General features: G+C 37.7%; 1 protein-coding gene across 1 annotated transcript in view; it reads left to right on the forward strand.

Moving 5' to 3' along the window:
• Positions 1-128: 128 nt before the first annotated feature.
• HSF5 (heat shock transcription factor family member 5) overlaps positions 129-20,921 on the forward strand; it is a 32,575-nt gene continuing 11,782 nt past the window's right edge. Inside the window, exons 1-4 of the mRNA XM_012648416.1 lie at positions 129-750; positions 6,116-6,490; positions 16,665-16,762; positions 19,578-20,099. Coding sequence (XP_012503870.1) covers positions 129-750; positions 6,116-6,490; positions 16,665-16,762; positions 19,578-20,099 — 1,617 coding nt within the window. The remainder of the gene's footprint in view (positions 751-6,115; positions 6,491-16,664; positions 16,763-19,577; positions 20,100-20,921) is intronic.

Here is a 20,921-nt window from a genome sequence, read left to right on the forward strand (position 1 = left end):
CGGTCCCCGAGTCCGCGTCGGAGGGGCGCTGGCAGGAGGGGGCAGGGCGAAGCGAAGGCCAGGGGGATCGAGAACGGGGTGGGAGAGCCAGGCTCGGCGGGGCGAGGCCCAGGGCCCGGGTGGGGGCGATGGAGGAGGCGCTGCTCTCCACTCCCATCAACCCCAACAACTTCCCCGCCAAATTGTGGCGGTTGGTGAACAGCCCCAGGTACCGCTCGATCCGCTGGGACGGCCGCGGCGAGGGGCTGCTCATCGACCAGCCGCTCTTTGAGGCCGAGCTGCTCAGCCCGCCCGGGGCCGGTGCCGGAGCTGGCGGCGGCGGGGCTGGGGGGGCCGGCGGCGTCGGGGCCGCTGGGGCCGAGCCCGAGCTCTTCAAAACCACCAACTTCACCAGCTTCATCCGCCAGCTCAATCTCTACGGCTTCCGCAAGGTGGTGCTGGGCGGGCCGGGCGCGGCGGGGCCGGGGCCGGGGGGCGGCGGGCCGGCGGGCGACGGGCCGCTCCACCACTTCCACAGCCCGCACTTCCGCCGCGACCAGCCGCAGCTGCTCGTGCACCTCAAGAGGCTCACCAGCGCCAATAAGGCCAAGCTGGCGGCCGGCCTGGAGGTGCCCTGCCGCCCGCCCAACCGCTTCCAGAGGCTCCTCATCACGTCGGCCTCCGCCTCGGCCTCGGCTTCGGCCTCCACCTCCCCGCTGCAGCACCAGGAGCCGCCACTGCCGCTCGCTGGACCCCGGCCCGAGCCGCACGGTGAGTCAGGCGCCTGGGCCCTCGCCTATCGCGGGCCACACGAGCGGCAGGGAGCAACCGCCACTTCGGAGCGCATTTTCGCGCAGCCTCACCTAGGAGGTGTCCGAAATGCGCCCGGGATCCACTTTCCGCTGTGCTCTCGGAGACTGTAGGTCCCACCACCTCGAGATTCTCACTAGCACCCGCAGCCTGTACCTCCTCTGGAAAGAGTCCGTAAACATTTAGCCACTTCTGAGTCCACTAGCAGCAAAAAGGGACCTGTGTTTCAGGCTTGCTTTCTACTCTTCCCAAGAGTTGAAACCCTGAGAGTTTGAACCCCAAGAGTTTACCTACTTGCAAACCTCCATAGCCATTTACCTTGCTGAGACCCAGGCTCTCCACTTTGAACATCTAGAATAAGTAGCCCTTATTTGAAGCACTGGGTCTGAAAGAAACACAGAAGGGTCTCTTTTGCTTCAAAGGGAAGCAGAACAGAGTCACTCTACTGGTTAAAGCGGGAAGGAAAAAAGTTGCAACCAAGAAAACTTAGAACATTATACTAACTAAGGGAAAGTTTCGGAAAAGGTGCCTTGAGTGGAAGTTGGCCCTTGAGGAGGCATGCCACCTTCCACCTACTGACACATCTAAGAAATCTTAGAAGAAGTGTTATGACGGTAATCAAATTTAAGGTTCCAAGTGGTATGTAGAATGGTAGACATTGTATATCTTAAGAGCAAAAAATATAGTAATAGATTCATTTACAAGATATTGTTTCTATGTAGAATGAATTGGCTAAACGTTTCTTTCGTTGATGCTAATTAGAGCTTGATGCTTACTTAAGGTGTGATGGTTAGACAAACATAAGGCAAAAATGGTTTTCAGCTGTCAAGTTTTAGTTAAAAAGAATTGTAGAAAGCTCATATTTATAGCTCTTGAATTTTTCACTATCGGCTACAATCTTTTCAGTATGGAAGAAACTTTGTGTAAATATGTATTTAGCAAAAGCTCAGAAACCTTCTGTGATAGTACATTATTTTATGGACTTGATTTCTAATGTTCTTCCCCCTCTTCCAGAAAGGTGAGGGTGGCAGTATTGCCTTTCCCTGTTTAATGAGTTCATGATATAAAGCAGTATACCAAGAAAGCAACAGGATATAATAATAAGAATTAATTCTTCAATTTCAACTAGGAGAGTAATAGAAACATGTCTAGCATGTTAACATAGATTTAACATAAAGAAGTCTGGGTTATTTTTGAGTTACGGAAAAAATTTAAATATGCAAATAAAATAACATTATGTTCACTTTATCCTAGGCCCAGGGTTATGAATGACATAGTACTTTGTTTATTTGGAATTTAGAAGATAAGGGACTAGGTTGTGTGTCTGTGGAGTTTGGAAGATAAGAGACTAGTTTAGAGTTCTAGTAACAAGTTGAAAAATAGCAGTGGCATAGGAATGTTCTAAAGGAATTCTAAAAGAATATTAAGGCACTTGCATGTGATTTCCACTGATTTTGGTAGGGAATAGTATGGAGAAAGGAAATGGAGATAATACCATTGCATACATTTGGCAGAATCTCTGACATGGTTTTTTTTTCAGGTTGTGTTTTTGGTGGGTATAAGGAGAAAAGACTGGAAAATGTATTTTGGGGAGAAATGGGATAACCACTTCAAAGAAAGAAACATACATGTGTACACACATAAAAACCAACTTTTGCTCACTTTTCTCTTTTCTGATCTTTTCCCCTCACCAGTTGTGTTCTACAGGTAGAAGCCATTTTAATTGAAGAAACACTTGAGCTATCTAGAATCTGATTTTATGCATTTATAGTTCAGTTGATCAGCATTCTAAAGATTACTGTTTGTTGACAAACACAATTTAATTCATGCTTTTTCAATATAGGTAATATGTCAATCCATATATACCTAGGTTATTGTTGTTTTCATGCATTTCTGGTTTTTACCATTCTGCCTGTTGGTGTGTGCAGAAGGTATGTCAGGTGTGGATTGTCTACACCATAGACTCGGTTGACTAGGGTATTGTGTTACTAGTTCAGGTGGAAAGTAATTCTGTTATAAGTTCAAGAATACTGACACGGTATTGCTTTGTTCTCTATGTTCTAAGTCCTCAGCTCTTCTATTTTTCCTAATTTTTATTTTACTTGAATCTTGCCTTGGTTACATGCCTGACTAGGCTGCTGCTGCTACTTCTTCCTTTTTTTTTTTTTTTTTTCCTAGATGATGTTAAGTTTATTTAATTCTTCTTCCTTTTTTTTTAGAGATGGGGTCTCACTCTGTTGCCCAGAGCTGGAGTGCAGTGGTGCGAGCTCACTGCAGCCACAAACTCCTGGCCTCCAGTGATCCTCCCAAAGCACTGGGATTACAGGCATGAGCCATGGTGCCCAGCCTCGCTGCTACTTCTTAGTTTCTATTTTGTTTTCTGTTGTTATACTTCAGTTTATGGTTTGAATACTTCTCTTTTTACAATAGAATCCTCTGTTTTAGGACCTAATTCTCTTATTTAAACCCACTGGGCCAATGATCTTGTTCACCTTTGAAGAATATACTTGATAAGAAGTATGAAGAGCACGTGTTTCCTTTTTTTGGTCCACTTGTGTTATTTTGTTTTTGGTGGCAGTTTATTTTACCATGTTTGTTAAAACATTCTAAACTAAATAACAAGTCTGAGAAGTACTAATCTGTCTTTGCCTGAGGATACCAAGCTCTCAAGAGGCAGGCTTTGGGGTTCTTTCCTGGTAATTGATTAATTCAGATTTGCTTCCATAAAAGGAATAGTAGAATTTTCAAGAACACAAATCCATCCTGCCCTACGTTTCCAGAATTCTGGATTCAAATTTTGCCAAATATGTCTTAAGGATGTTCTGAAGACAGCTGGGCACGGTGGCTCATGCCTGTAATCCTAGTACTCTGGGAGGCTAAGGCAGGAGAATTGTTTGAGGTCAGGATTTCAAGACCAGCCTGAGCAAGAGCAAGACCCTGTCTTTACTAAAAATAGAAAAATTAGTCGGGTGTGGTAGTGCATGCCTGTAGTCCCAGCCACTGGGGAGGGAGGCTGAGGCAGGAGGATGGCTTGAGCCCAAGAGTTTGAGGTTGCTGTGAGCTAAGATGACGCTACTGCACTCTAGCCAGGGCAACAGGGTAAGACTCTGCCTCAAAAAATAAAATAAAAGATGTTCTGAAGACATAAGATGATGCTCTATAAAGTTGGTCAGAATAGAGCCCTATGAGATAATCCTCAACAGAAGAATAAATAAGAGCTGAACATGTTTAATTCTTTAAAAAATAAGCTTAAAGGAATACCGTTGTAATCCTGACAGTGTTCTAATTTTAGCAGCATCTAATATAGATAATTGGCCATCACTCAGAGTTTATCGTGATAGAAGTAGAATTTATATTTTAATTCAGATATAAGCCAGAATTTGAGTCAAGGGAGATAATTTTTAATTACCTGCTTTATATTATTGACAGTCTGAAAATTCAGCAACAGCTTATCCCTAAAGAGAGCAGAGGAAGGACTAATGAGCTATTATTGCACATCGTGGGCAATATGTAGTTTTGGCATGTGAAGCATCCAAAGAGAAATCAAGCAGTGAGTAGTTTTGACACTCAGAAATACCTGTTGTGAAGAGCAAAAAAAGTTTCTTTAGGAAACTAGGGATTGTCAGTAGTGAGTTCAAAGTGTGTGTACATATGGAATTGCAAGTCGAGTAGCATAAAAACGATTTAAAGGAAAAAGGAAAAGTAGTTTTAAGAGGCCTGTCATTTGCATACATTCAATCTTCTGAACTAGGATTTTTTTCCTCATTAGATTGAAGAGCTCTTGATTTCCGTGGCTTCAGAATTTATAGTTTGAATGTGCGTACATATTTATTTTTGGCATTAATGCTTTATTCTTTAAAGGAAATTAAACACAACAGAAATAGAATGTGCTATGTGTAACAGGTGGAATGGATTTACAATCTAATTTGGAAAAGTAGATATTTGAGGGCGAACTTTCAATATATAGTTTAACACTTGAGCAGCACATAAATTAGGTTTTCCTTGTTTTACAAATTAGTTTAATAAGTTGAAAGGAATTTGTGAACCACATAATTTATTTGTTTTTTTAAAAATTTTTATTTATTTATTTTTTAGAGACAGGTTCTTGCTCTGTCACCCAGGCTGGAGTGCAGTGGTGCAATCATGGCTCACTGACTGAGCCATCAATTCCTGGGCTCAAGCGATCCTCCCACCTCGGCCTCCCAACAGCTAAGACTATAGGCAGGTGCGACCATGCCTGCCTAACTTTTTTTGTTTTTATTTTTGTAGAGACGGGGTCTTTCTGTGTTGCCTAGGCTGATCTCGCACTCCTGGGCTCAAGCCATCCTTCCACTTTGGATCCCCAAGGTGCTGGGGTTACAGGCATGAACCACTGTGCTGGCTCTGCATAACTTAATACATAAAACTCTCCTTAGGGATAAATTAGGCTAGCTTTGTTTATGTTTAAGAATCATAATCTATAAAATAAGTCCTGTAACATTTTTATTTTTCCTTTCCTCATTATGTACTATTTCCCTTTCTCACTCTTTCTTATCTCCACTTTGTATTCCTTTCTACCTTGCTAGCTAGATAAGAGAAAGCAAGTATCATAATCTCTGGGCCTGGATAAGTGGATTTTTGACAAACTCTCCAGATAATTCAAATGTAAAGAGCAATGTTTGAGAGCCACTGATATCTGGGAAGACGCACTAGTAGAGAGGCTCTGAAGACAAAAAAGACCATGGAAAATGATTGATTGTTTTAAGGAGTGAAGAAGAGAACTAAGTCAACGTTTCAAGCCTGACTTTTCTATAAAGATTATCATTTTAAAATAAATTGAAAGGAAGGAAAGAACATTGTATTTCTTTTTGGTTTGTGTTATAATTCTTATATGTTCCACACTTATTTCTTTTGTGTGGAATACTTATTTTCATGCCTATTATTAATGTTTCTAAATGGTTTGAAAGACTGGAAAATTTCTAGGGAGTGGCTTATGCATTGGAAAAATCTGTGTCAGTCAATTGAGGTAAAAGGTAAGATGGGTGAATCATCTGTAAAAAGCTTGCAACATGGAATATGTGATTTAACATTTGATTTAATGCTAGAGTGTGGGCACTTCATCTCTTAAGACAGTCACACTGAGAGCCGAACAAAATTTTATTTGATTATTCTTTGAGCATTATATGTACAATCTCATATCCTGGATTCTGAACTTGTTTTTACCAAAATTAAACTTCTCTTGTGTTAAAAATGGCTGATTGGTGAAGCATAGTGTATTTTATGACCTTTGGTTTAGTATGGTAGTGTAATGTAAAGTTAGTAAATGTGCTCTTCCTCTTTTATGCAGGACCAGTGGCTGTAGGACAATTTCACCGGTCGTTCCGGCGAGATAGTTTGTCTCCTTACTCCTACGTATCAACTTCATCCCACAACCACAGTACTTTCCCTCTGAAAGGTTTAGATCGGACCCCGATTCCTCCTAGAACGTGGCAGAACTCCCTTGGAATGCACCCTGGACAAGTGGATACGTCTCCCACTTTTTCAGATAAAGGGGTTCCATTTCCTGTACTGCAAAGGTTTCCAACTGAGGTTACCTATACGCTGCAGCCCAGCGCCACATCTGTACACGTTCAACAAGGTCCTCAAACAATGGTCACCTCCTCCCAAAAATATAGTAACTACACACCTTCAGCGCAGTACTCCCAAGCCTACTATCCAACAGGTATGAGAAAGTTCACTGGCTTCTATTAAGGTAGTTTACAATGAGCATTTATATTTTTAAATGCATTTTAATCTCGGTGTACTTAAACACAAATAGTAGGAATATGCATGTAAGAAATGTCAAAGATTTCTTAGAAGGATATATTTCTAACAAATATATAAAATTTCATTGTGTTATTAAGGGTTGTGAAAATTCTGTTGGTGCATAAAAGTGTATGTTTTGGTGAAACTTTTTTATCCTCAAAATATGTCCTAGTTATAAAATTAAGACTTAGTACCCCAGAACCTTGTTTTAACTCTGCCCTTATTGCAGTAGTTTTTTTGTTTAAAAATAATTATTATATACTTTATATTTTTTTAATTTATAGGTGAGATTACCTCATAATGAAATCATTTTAGTATCTCAGGAATGAAGTTTAATACAAAAGCATATTCTCTGAAAACTAAATTAAATTCCTTAGTAAAAATGTGGTGAACAGTAGAATCCCTACAGTGTTAATCCCAGCCAACTAAGAACGGGGCAGTAGCAGAGAGGAGAAACCTGACAATGACAACTGCCCTGGAACTCAACCAAGGGCATTGAGGACATGCTAGTAGATCCCAACTCACTAACTGGGAATCCTTATAGTGACCATCTGTTTTGTTTCTTGGGAAAAAAAGGTGTGTGTGTATTTCGTTTGTTTGTTTGTTTTAAGTATCTTTTTGCAAGATAATTACCGTTTCACTCAAATGTATTTTCTGTTTTACAGAAACACCATAGCAGTGCCATGTGTTTCATCATGTAGTATACTTTTTACAGAGTGATGAAATGGGGCAACAGAAACAAGACAAGGGTCAAAGCTTTCAGAAAAAGACCAGAGAGAGAAGAAAGGGGGCGTTCCTTTGCCCTATGAATTAAGAATCAGAAGTGGGGAACCTGTGGCCTCGGGGCCTTACGTGGCCCTCCGAGTCCCCAAGTGTGGCCCCTTGACCGAATCCAAACTTCACAGAACAAATCCTTAATTTTCTCAGTTATGTAAATCTGAAAGCAATCTCTGGAGGTATTTTTTTAGACCACTTCTCCCAGGCAGTACTAAACCAAAAGCTAAAATAAGTGGAAAGAATGTAAATTAGAAAAGGGAATTAAATAATTTGTTGCCATTTTAAAGTTGTAAATCTGGTGACTGTTCTATTTGTAACAGTACTCACTATTTTCTAGCTGTTAACATCCAAATATATACTTGTACTTTGGCTTATTGCGTTCTACCCAAATATAGCAGTAAAAGGGATGGCTTTATTTTCCCAAAACGTTTAGGTTTAATGATATTAAAACCAGAGTTTAAATTACCTTGTGTTTTATAGATTTTTAGAGGTACTACTCTTGGTGGATGGAGTTGAGAAGGAAAAGGGGGAAGGAATTATATGGAGCAAGGATGATTTAGCATTTTTAATCATTTTGCCCATTAGAAATTTAAAAACATTTTTTTACCATCTTATGTAGAAAATGGTTGAGGCCTAGGATTTTTGCAGATTTGTAGCTACTTCTTGAAGAACAAAAATATTTATGTGATCTTTAAAAATAGAAGATAAGTTGATGTTTGTAAGTTTTCTTATATATAGCAACAAACAGGATCATATTTTTATTACTGGGGAGTTTAATCTGTTATCTTAATAAACAAGTTAAACATTGCTATCTAAGTTATGATTTTGGCTACATTCCATGTATGCGTAGAATGTATACAGAGACAATCTCTGTCTTCCTTACACTTGCTTTCCATTCTGTAGCCCAGCTGGACAATTCCCCTGCATCCCTCCTTTCACCAGAAGATGTTTCCCTTTCCTTTCTTTTCCTTTTCTCAAACTACTAAAGACTCAGAAGTTTCCGAGGAGTTGAAATTTGAAGGACTGCAGCAAGGAGATGTAGAAATGTGCTCTGGCCTTCAAAATTTGGAATTTTGGAGACATTTTCCTTTGGAAATAGTAGATGAGGTAGTTGGGTTCTATATTACTATTAGTCCTGTACTTAAGGCATAAATGGTTATAGTCTGGTTTAGGAGCTAAAGCAGCCTGTATGATGTGATTTCTATGGGAAGATACATTCTAAGTTCCAGTAGTCCTCATAGAAACTCCTAGTTCCAAATTTTATGAGAAGCACTTATATATTATTCACCAGAAGACAATACAAATAGTTAATATTATTCATTCATTATAGAAATGCTATTTGTTAAATTATGATTTTAGAAATGTTATTTTAAAGATATTTTAGCTTGATGTAAACTTATAAATTGAGAGTTGTCTCTAAGAGTTCAAGGTAAGGATTTAGGAAGGAGACATTAAAAAAAGAGTAAGTGGCCGGGTGCGGTGGCTCACGCCTGTAATCCTAGCTCTCTGGGAGGCCGAGGCGGGCGGATTGTTTGAGCTCAGGAGTTCGAAACCAGCCTGAGCAAGAGCGAGACCCCGTCTCTACTAAAAATAGAAAGAAATTAATTGGACAATTAAAAATATATAGAAAAAATTAGCCGGGCATGGTGGCGCATGCCTATAGTCCCAGCTACTCAGGAGGCTGAGGCAGGAGGATCTCTTGAGCCCAGGAGTTTGAGGTTGCTGTGAGCTAGGCTGACGCCACGGCACTCTAGCCTGGGCAACACAGTGAGACTCTGTCTCAAAAAAAAAAAAAAAAAAAAAATAAGTGCTGCTGATATTTTGATCGTATACAGCACATATAAAATAGAATCTTGTGTTATCTGAATTTTTGTTTTGTCTGTCTTCTTTAATAGGAATAATTGAAATGACTACAAGGTTTCTGAGATTATGAGAATAAGAAATCTCATGACTTCAAATACGTAGAGTAGTTCTATGATATAGGCAAAACTGCTTTGAATATTCTGAAGTACTGTAATATGTAAATAAAAACTTACATTGTTAAATACAAAAGACCGGCAATAGAGAAGAAAATGCCTTAAAAATACTCTACAAGTACTTAATCCTCCCAATTATGGGTGCAGGAAACAAAAAGTGTGAGCAATTTAAGCAATATTTAGTGAATACCTATTTATGAAGAGTATTACCAATGACTTTCCCAAAGTTAAACAGAATATCATTCTCAGAAGCAAGATAATAATTACTTACAAATTCAGCTAAGCTGTAACAAAGGGACTAATTTTGAAGTAATGGTTATATTTGAGTCCTTTCAAAATGAACTATGTGACTTGAGGTTTAGGTCAAATTTTAATTAAAAATGACACCCAATTTTTTTTTTTTTTTTTCACTTTTGGACACTTTTAAAGGAGCTTTAGGCTCTATTTCTAACTTTTTTTTTTTTTTTTTGAGACACAGTCTCGCTCTGTTGCCCGGACTAGAGTGCCGTGGTGTCAGCCTAGCTCACAAACAACCTCAAACTCGCTCACAAACAACCTCAAACTCCTGGGCTCAAGTGATCCTCTTGCCTCAGCCTCCGGAGTAGCTGGGACTGCAGGCATGCACCACCATGCCCGGCTAATTTTTTTATATATGTATTTTTAGTTGTCTGATTAATTTCTTTCTATTTTTAGTAGAGACAGGGTCTCACTCTTGCTCAGGCTGGTCTCCAACTCCTGAGCGCAAACGATCTTTCCACCTCGGCCTCCCAGAGTGCTAGGATTACAGGCGTGAGCCACTGCGCCTGGCCAACACCCAATTTCATTAAAAAATCAGTTGTGTTAAAAATGAACTTGGATCTGGTCTTCAGGTATAACCAATACATTTTGCATTTTGTGATATTTCATAAATTATTTCTTTAGTAAAGCCAAACACTGAAACTAAAAAATTGCTATCAGACTAATAAAATGACTCATTATTATAAGTTATCTTACGTATAACAACAAACAGGATCATATTTTTTATAGTTGTTTTTCTTCCCTTGAAATGTCAGTTTTCGTTACCTGGCTCATTTACATTTTTCCTATTCTTATCACTCCTTCAAACACAAAATGTCGTAGATCCAGTATTATTTGACTCTTTTTAGTCTTATCTGGAATTCAGTTTTTTTCCTCTGATGCTATTTTCACAAGTTGCTACTATAATTTAATTTCCTTCTTTTATAAAAAACTTCATTTTATTTATTTTTTTATAGAGACGAGTTCTCGCCATGTTGTCTGGCTGGTCTCAAACTCTTGGGCTTAAGTGATCCTCCTGCCTCAACCTCCCAAAATGCTGGGATTACAAGCATGAGCCACAGTGTCTGGCCAAAAACTTCATTTTATACCTTTTTATTTTACTTATTCTCTATATGTATTTGAACATACATTAAGAATATTCATACAGTCATATTTATATAGGGAGGCCTGTTGTATTGAGGAATTATTTTTCATAGACTAATGTTATAATGCTGAGTTGAATCAAAATCAACTTTGTCTTTTTTCAAAGTTAAGTTTTGAACTCAAAGCAGCAATAAGCAAATTGTAGCTGCCCTTCATTTCATATTTTGTTTAACAAATACTTACATAGGAATCGCTATGACCAGGGACCTCTTCTGAGTACTTTTCAGATATTCACTTATTTAATCCTCACAACAATCTTATAAAATATATAGTGTAATTATCCTCATTTTATAGATGAGGAAACTAAGGCACAGCTAGTAAGTGGCAGGCTGGGGAATAAACCCAAGCAATCTGACTCAAGAGCCTGTTCTTTTGGCCACTGTGTTCTACTGCCTACCTGCCTCTCATAAAGAGGGTCTTTTGTTTTTCTTTTGAGACAGTTTTTTTCTGATATATCTCTTCTCCAGAGTTAATTATCCCCAGGTAGGGTAGACAATAGCAGTTAGCAGAGGGATCTGCCCTTATATGCTGCTGGTGGCATTGGGATTACTCTGGGTGATTGACTCAGCTTGTCCAAGCAGAGAGAACATACATTCCAACTGCTTGTGTGGGAGTCTAGTTTGGGGGCTCCAGGGAGTGGGGCTGCCTCTAATTCATTTCTTTATCCCCCTACACCTAGCATAGTGCTTGGCTATAATGGGTCCTTAGTAAATAATTTATGGAATGGGATGAACTAGTTCTAATCTCAGCTTTGCCATTAATCATTGGATGTGAACTTAAGTGGCTTATTTCATGTTACTCAACCTCAATTTCCCTTTCTATAAAGTGGCCATAATAGTTTGGGTCAGGAATTAAATGGATTAATGTATGTGAATAAACTTTGTAAAATTTAAACACTATTTACATGTAAAGGATAAAATATTTTAAAAACTTTTAGATTAGCCTAGTTATTAACTCTTTAATGGCTGAATAAAGACATTTGTAAGAATATATACTTTGCCCTAAGGTACAAATGATATTTTTATTTTTTATTTAAAAAGCATATCCTATTATTTTTATTATTATTGCAGCCCAGGCTGGAGTGCAGTGGCACAGTCATAGCTCACTGTAACCTCAAATTCCTAGGCTCAAAGGATCCTCCTGCCTCAGCCTTCTGAGTAGCTAGGACTACAGGCACACGCCACCGTACCTGGCTAATTTTTTAAATTTTTTGTAGAGGTCGGGTCTTGCTATGTTGGCCAGGATTGAACTCCTGGGCTCAAGCCATCCTCCAGCCTCAGCCTCCCAAAGCACTGGAATTACGGAGTGTGAGCCACAACCCAGCCCTATCATTATTTAAATTTTTTCTAAATTGACCCTTGGGCAAAAAGGGTTGCTTATTATTGTTTTAAATTTCATTTAAATTCTAAAGGTTTGATCTTTAGGCTTCTAATCCTATATAATTTACATAAACAAATATAGAATATGAAATTATAAAAGCTTTTCAGTGTTGTTCCTCTCATGCTCGGGTAGCCTACATTGTCAGTTTCTCTGAAAAGACTTGATTTTGTACTTATGGAAAAGAGGGACTTGGCCCCAGAAAGCTCTCCTTACCTAACAGAAGAAACTAAGCAAAAGCACAATCATATTTGCCTTTTTTTGTTGTGGTGAAATATACATCATATAAAACTTAACCATTTTAAATATTTTTAAGTGTATTGTTTTGTGGCACTAAGGACATTGACCGTCACCACCATCCATCTCCAGAACTTTTTCATCTTCCCCAACTGAAATTCTGTACCTGTTAAATGCTAACTTCGCGTTATGTCCTCCCCCTGAGGTTGAGAGGTTGCCCTTGGCAACTGCCATTCTACCTTCTGTCTCTATGAATTTTACTAAATATCTCATGTAACTGGAATCATACAGTATTTAATATATAAATTTACCACTTTAACTATTTTTAAATGTATAATTCATTGGCACTAATTACATTCACAATATTATGCAACCATTACCACTATTTCCAAAACTTTTCATCACCCAGATGAAACTCTGTACGAGTTAAGCAATAGCTTCCCATTCCCCCTTCCCCTCAGCCCCTGGTAATCTCTAATCTACTTTTGGTTTCAACGAATTTGACTATTCTAGGAACCTCATATGAGGAATTATACAATATTTGTCCTTTTGTGCCCAACTTATTTCACTTAGCTTAATGTTTGCAAGTTTTATCCATATTGTAGTGAATGTCAAAATTCTCTCCCTTTTTAAGGATGAGTAATATTCCATTGTATGTATGTACCACATTTTGTTTACCCATTCATCTGTCGATGGACATTGGATCGCTTCCACCTTTTGGCAGTTGTGAATATTGCTACAATGAACGTGGGTGTACAAATATCTTTTCAAATGCCTGCTTTCACTTCTTTTGGGTTTATACTCAGAAGACCTTTTCTTTACCTCACCATAAATGAGGAGGTGCTAGGGGTCTGGTTGTTATAGATGTTATCTTTAAATCAAATTTACTGTTACGATGTTTTTCCTTTTGAGTATCTATAACATTAGGCATTTTCTCACTGTTGACACCATACTATGCTGAAGTAGATTCAAATCCAAAATACTTAAATTCTTTGGAGACAGAGTCTCGCTCCGTTGCCCAGGCTAGAGTGCCATGACGTCAGCCTAGCTCACAGCAACCTCAAACTCGGGGGCTCAAGCAATCCTCCTGCCTCAGCCTCCTGAGTAGCTGGGACTACAGGCATGTGCCACCACGCCAGGCTAATTTTTTCTATTTTTAGTCATCTGGCTAATTTCTCTCTCTTTTTAGTAGAGACGGGGTCTCGCTCTTGCTGAGGCTGGTCTCAAACTCCTGAGCTCAAACGATCCTCCTGCCTTGGCCTCCCAGAATGCTAGGATAACAGGTGTGAGCCACCATGCCTGGCCCCAAAACATTTAAATTCTATATTTGAATTACCTGCATCGGGTAAAGTATATGAACTTGTTTGCTTCGCCTGTAGAAGGAGTGATAATTTTTAATAATTCTGGCTTTAGAATTTTTTATTACTTAGACTTTTTTTGAAAATGTTACCAACTCTTATATCTGAAATTGAATTCTGTTCTTTGCAGTTTTTACTTTTACATGCAATTTCTTTCTTATTTATTACCTTTTCTTTTTTTTTTTTTTTTAGAGTCAAGGTCTCACTCTGTCACACAAACTGTAGTGCAGTGGTGTGATCATAGCTCCTACAGCCTCAAAATCTTGGGCTCAAGTGGTCCTCCCACCTCAGCCTCCTGAGCAGCTGGGACTACAGGCACATGCCACCACTCCCCACTAATTTTAAAAATATATTTTAGAGACAGGGTCTCGCGATGTTGCTCAGGCTGGTCTCGAACTCCTGGTCTCAAGCAATCCTCCTGCCTCAGCTTCCCTTGTTGCTGGGATTACAGGCGTGAGCCACTGTGCCCAGCTTCTACATGCAGTTTAATGCCTTAAGTGAACACTGCCTTCAGGAAGACACTGAAATTATCTTTATACAGATGAATATGTCTTAGGACATAGTGATGAATTCTGTTTTATAAATGTTAGTGCTTTCATAATGCACATGCACAATAGATTGATTTGTTATATACTAAGCACATAGTTGGATTTCTATACCTAGGTTTTTCATACTCAGTGAACCTACTAATACTTTGTTCTGTCTTGTTGACTATGCATAGTAGGACTGTACTAGTAAGGAAATAGCCATTGAGGAATCTTTTTGGATTATAGTTTATTAGAGTCCTCCTTTTTTTCATACCGGTACCTTTCTGCTTTCCATTTGTTGCTGGACACTTTAAAGAACATTCACTATTTTGCTGTTTCCTAGGATACCAAATCAGCTGTCAGATATTTATTCACATATTCGCTGGTGCATGTTGTAGTTTCTTTATTTCTCCAAGCAGTTTATTTTAAAGTACATTTTAACAACTATTCAAAATGTGTAACCAGTGAAGTCAGAACAGAGATATATCAGAAAAATAAAGCTAACACCCTTCATTGATTTATTTGTAATGAAACACTGCTTTTTGGTACTCTGATGGAATGAACCTGCAGCGCCTAAGTCTTTTCCTGCCGCTAGGGGGCTGAGTTTTCCATCGCTGTTACAACTCTAGAAAAAAAAATACACTTTTTTCGGTTTCAGCAAACCCTGCAGACCCTGCTCAGTGTTTAGCTGTTTGGATTCTGTTAATTTCCCAGGATATCTGTGCTTTCAAATACCTTGGGAAATCAAATTCAAATCCAAAACATTTTAATTGTATATTTGAATAACCTCCAAAGGATCAAATTTAAAAACCTGTTTGCCTAACCTATGTTGGAAGTGACAACAGCTTGAATTTTATGAGGCAATCTTAGTAATATATGGCTTTTTTTAGTCACAGAAATTTTTAAAAAGTCATATTCAGAAAATATCAACTTTTATATCTGAACTGGAATTCTTTGCATTTGAAGTTTTTCTATGTACAAAATTTAATGCCTCAAATTGCACATGATACAATGAGAAAATATTTATCTTTAATATGCCTTTATGAACTTCTGACATTTTAAAACTCATTAGTCAATAATGAAGAAATAGGGAAGCATTTCAGTTTTTACAATTCTTAGGTTAATTTCCTTTCAAAGATTAAGGAATGAGATTATTTAGTAATTTCATTAGCACAGTCAAATATGGAGAATGTGGACATAAAAAGGGAAAGTTGCCACCTTATAAAGACACCTTTAAAAATATTCAACAAGTGGAGATCTAGTAAAATTAAAATGTTACAGTTCAGGAAGAAGGAAAACTTAGGGGGAAGTACTGTGGCATATCATAGAACTTGTGCTTTGGAGTTTGAGTACTAACTCTGTCACTACCGGCTTTGTGACTTTTGGCAAATTAATATTGCTGAGCTTTAGTTTACTTATTTTGTAAAGGCAATATATGTAAAGTATCTGCCACTGTGCCTGGAACATGGTAGGCACTCAATATATATCATCATCTGTTTAATCCAAAATTGTGATGTTATAACAGATTCTCATTCATACTGGAGAATCTCTCTGTCTGGAAAAGAGGAGACTCAACCTATTATTAAGTCTGCATCTGTAAGTGTAACTATCCCAGTACAAAGAGTTCAATCTTTTCATGATGTTCTAACTACGAAGGGAAAATTTGGAAAGTGCATTTCTTTAGTTAAAATAATAGCAGCTAACATTTATTGATTGCTTACTTTCTGCCAGTACTATTCTAAGTTCTTTGTGGATATTAGTTCATTCATTCCTCACAACCGCCATATTAGGTAGGTTCTATTATTATCCCTATTTTAATAGGGTATAGAAACTGAGGACCAAAGAGATTAACCATGCTCAAAATTGCACAACTATTAAATGGTGGGGCTGGGCTTCAAAGCCAGGCAGTCTGGCTCTAGGATCTGCATTCCTAACCACTTGTCTAAATGATGAAAACATTTTTACATGTATTTCTACTGGATGCATTGTTTAATAGTAGAACATTTGGAGAACATTTATTCTTTTAAAACACTGCCCTGTCCAATTGGTTGTTACTGTTAAAGTAAATAAAACAATTAATTATTTTGGAATTTCAAGTATATTCTGGTATTTTCAATAAAATGAAATTACTTGCAATAAGAATAAACGTTTAGTTAGAAAGATAATAATATTTATGTGCTAAAGAAATCACTTATAAAAATAGACAAGGCCCTTTTAAAGACTTTTAAAATTAGTTTTCAATAAATAATAGCACCTAATTGTACTAAATATTATTTTGTTAGACAATCAGAGGAAGTTTGTCAAATTTGGAGTTCTTTCCAGATTGAAAGGGGATGCTCCTTGGATGCTACAGAGGTTTATTATGGTTGATGGCTTGTCTGTGTTTGAATTTGTTCCAGCTGTGCTGCAATGCTGTTCTCCTTCTACCCACATGGATGCTCTAAGTAGTTGTGTCACTCCCACTGCCTCTTCCTACGCACACTGCAACTACTTCCAGGTAAGATCTTGGAACAGTGGGCATACTCTGTGCTTCGTGTGCAATATTATTGACCTTGCAAAATTTTAGAGTGTAATTTTATGTTAACAAATGGCCAGAGGTAAGCTGTGGATTAATGGGCTCAGTTTTCTCAATTCTAAATAAAAGGAATTGATATAAGTGATATCAGAGGATTCTTTCAGGCCAGCTCTGTTCAATATGTTAGCCACTAGCCACATATGGCTATTTAAATTAATTAAAATTAAGTGAAATGTAATAATGCATTCCCTAGTCATGGTAGCCACATTTCAAGTGCTCAGTAGTCTCATGTGGTTATTTAAATCTAAGTTAATTAAAATTAAGTAAAATTTAAAATTCATTCCCTGGTCAAAGTAGCCACATTTTAATTGCTCAATAGTTTATATGGCATGTGGCTACCAAATTGTACAGTGAACATATGGAACATTTCCGTATTTTAAACAGTGCTATTCTAGACTTGCCATTGTAAAATGAATACTACATAGACTCTAAAAGTGTATGTCACCAAATGACAGATTCTTTCAAGGTGGTACAGGTAATTAAACTTTTTAAGGAGAAAGGAAAAATGGTGTCAAAAATGAGAAATTTAAGTGGTGGCCCCCTTCATCCTTAGCCTGCATGTCATAAACACCATACCAGTTGAACATCCCTTATCCAAAATGCTTGGCACCACAAGTGTTTTGGATTTCAAATTTTTGAATATTTGCATATATAGAATGAGATATCTTGGGGATGGGACCCAAGTCTAAACATAAAATTCACTATGTTCCATATATATCTTATACACGTATCCTGAAGGTAGTTTTATATGATATTTTTAATAAGTTTGTTCATGAAACAAAGTTTATGTTATTTATACATGTAATTTTCTGCTTGTATCATGTCAGTACTCAAAAAGTTTCAGATTTCAGAGCATTTCAGATTTCGGATTTTCAGATTTAAATGCTTAACCTGTACTTCAAATATTTTCTCACTATTTCTTAGGATATAATTGTTTTAAATGTTTTATATTGCTATTTCTAGGATAAGATTAAATCCTGTGCTTTGTATTTTCATGCTATAACTGCTAAAGATTGGAACTATGTGTTTGCCTTGGATATATCTAGCCAAGACAGCTTCAGTTAAGAGAATATCTTACTTAGTGGCATTAGGTACTCAAAAGAACATTTTTTTGAGAAAATCTACATAGGGAAGTAAAATTATAATCAGGCTATTGTTTGAAGAGTATAAAATCAGACTAAGGGAACTTAGTTGGTCATTTTTCATGGATACCATCAAGCCTGATATCCCAGTCCATTCATCTTCACTGGAGGACATACCTATCCCACAGCTAAATGTTCTTGTTTGTAGATCCAGGCACTCTCTCCCCTGGATCATAGTAGAGATACTCTGACAGTGTTTATGTCTTGATTATGTTCATATTTTAAATACGTAATTTAAAACATTTTTATAAAGACTTATTCTTACTGCAGAGACAATACATGTTCATTATATAGGAAAATAGAGAGAAGCACACATAAAATTTAAAAATAGATAAAAGGGAAAGTATTTCAGAATCCATCTTGAAAATAAATGCAATAAGTGGTTGGACTATAGGTACTGGGGAGAGTGTGCATGAATGGTCAGTATATTATAATGGTTAAGAACAAGAGCTCTTGAGTCAGGCAAACCTAGACTTGAAACCCAGCTCTGAAGTTATTTCATCATGACTTTGGGTAAATTACAAAGTTTCTCCGAACCTCAGTTTTTTCATTTGGAAATAGAGATTATCATTTTTCATAGGGTTTCAGTGAGGGTTAAATGAAATAATGTTATATAAAGTACTTTGAATGTGCTTGGCACATAGTTAAGAACTCAATATATGGTGCTATTGGGCATAGTAGCGTAGTGCTTACCTTATACTGTTTGAATTTACATTATTTGTCATTAGTGGCCTTCTAAACATCATTGGCACGATCTTTGTAGTATGTTTGGCAACATCAACTCACTGCATGTTTTATTTAATCATAGCTCTTCTGTATTTTATGTTTATAATCTGAGATAACACACATTTATTGAATGCCTACTCTGTGCAAAGCTCTGCATTGGGCAACATCAATTCATTACATGTTTTATTTAATCACTGTTTTTCTGTATTTTATGTTCACAGCTTTAGATCTGTGTTACCAAGCATGTATTGAATGCCTACTATGTGTAAGAAAATATATCTTATGGATATAAGTCTAAAAGCAACAGCTATTTTAGTCTGTTGCTTTATTATTAAAAATATGCAATTCCAGGAACAAAAGGATATTTGATATTCCATCCATTTTTTCCCAGATCATTTGGAACAGAATATCAGAACCTCCGCCTGAATCTATAGGATTGGTGGACTTGTGAACATCTTGTGTTTGAAATTTCCATACTGAATTTCTAAAACAGTATATGATACATACAAGTGATGTTTTTGTCTATCAACCTTTATGAAAGAATGTGGTATATAGACATTTTATCAGCAAACAGGCATTTGAGTACTATAGCTTTTTGGTTTGGTATAGTTTAACCCTGATAATTATTGGTCCATTCCAGTATAAAACTTAGCATAGTGTGGTCAACATATAATAGATGTCAAGTAAATGTTAACAGTAAATTTGGAGTTACCATTGCTGAAAAGTAGATTAACATTCATGTTTTCTTGGTGAGCTTTAAATTTAATCTATTTATGTTTAGCATTCATCAGTCTGAATGTTGTTGCTTTCCTCCTTAATCTCATATTTGATTTTCTATCCAAACAGTCCTATTTTTTTTCTTTTCCCAGAATGCTCCAATGCAGTCCTCCTATCCAGTTGAGTTTCTGCCTTCTAATTGGCCCTGCACTGCTACTGATGAAAATAAAAAGACAGAAGTAAACCTAGAGGCTGTCTTTCAGATAGTAGATGAGTTGCATTCCTCCCCTAAATTGGAGATGGTAAAGGTGGAGCCTGTTGAGAATCAGTGCCCAACATCTCAGTCCAACAGAGGCCAGCATATCCTAGCTAATTCAAACAACAGCAACCCATCTTCCACAAGTCAGGCTAGCCAGCTGGAACCACTTACTCCTGTAGGCTCAGATATTACATCTTTTGTGGTCGGAACAGAACAAGCAATTACCTGCTCTCTACCACAGTCACCTGAGTACATCTATACCGTCCACACAGCTCAGCCTGTTGAAAATAGCACAATGCAAGAATCTGCAGCCATCCAACAAGCTCATGTCAAACTGAAGGAGCAGCTAAGTCGTAATCCATCTCCGTCTTCAGTAGTATTTGTGCAGGAAGGGCTACCGTTCAGCACACACCAGGTAAAGGGGGCAAAGAAAAAATCCTAATACAGCTCAGAATACCTAGTGCTTCTTGCTAAAGACTATTCTAATAGAGAGTTTGTCCAGATTTTATTCAGGTTTAACACCAATTCATTATGCTTTCCAGAAGGATCGCGTCTCAGTAGTTTTGCACAAAAGATTCAGAGAGAAGTTACCTTAACCCCCAGGCATCCTCTCACTGTGTTGTGATCTGAAGTCAACCTCTAGAGAGGCAGTCTGATTGAGCGTTGTGGTATAAAACTTATTTTCATGTTAAAAACATTCCTTGAGTTTTTGCTTGCTATCTTAATTTGAATGGACTTAGGTATACCTGGCTGATACAGTTCCATTACCCTGGAGGGATGATTTATTTGACAGATATTATGAGGAATTTCCTAACCATTTGTAGAATGGAGGTAAGGAGATTGTTGGAGGTGTTTTCTTTTTTATAGCATCATTGAACTCTAACTTGTGAGCATTTTGTGTTCAAATTTCCTTACTAATATCTGCATTCCTGAAGCAGAACTGTGACTCTAGTTTGAGGGACATATTCTGAAGGTAGAGGCTAATTCCTTTATTATTGCTAGTTTATGACCAGAAAATCAACAAACTTTGATTCTAGATACTTAGTAAGAATAATTCATCAAAAGTAAATCTAAGGCCAGGTGCGGTGGCTCACGCCTGTAATCCTAGCACTCTGGGAGGCTGAGGTGGGTGGATCGCTGAAAGTCAGGAGTTCGAGACCAGCCCGAGCAAGAGTGAGACTCCATCTCTACTAAAAATAGAAAGAAATTATCTGGACAACTAAAAATATATATATAG

Source organism: Propithecus coquereli, unplaced genomic scaffold (genome assembly GCF_000956105.1).
Source record: "Propithecus coquereli isolate 6110/MARCELLA unplaced genomic scaffold, Pcoq_1.0 Scaffold285, whole genome shotgun sequence".
Taxonomy (NCBI): domain Eukaryota; kingdom Metazoa; phylum Chordata; class Mammalia; order Primates; family Indriidae; genus Propithecus; species Propithecus coquereli.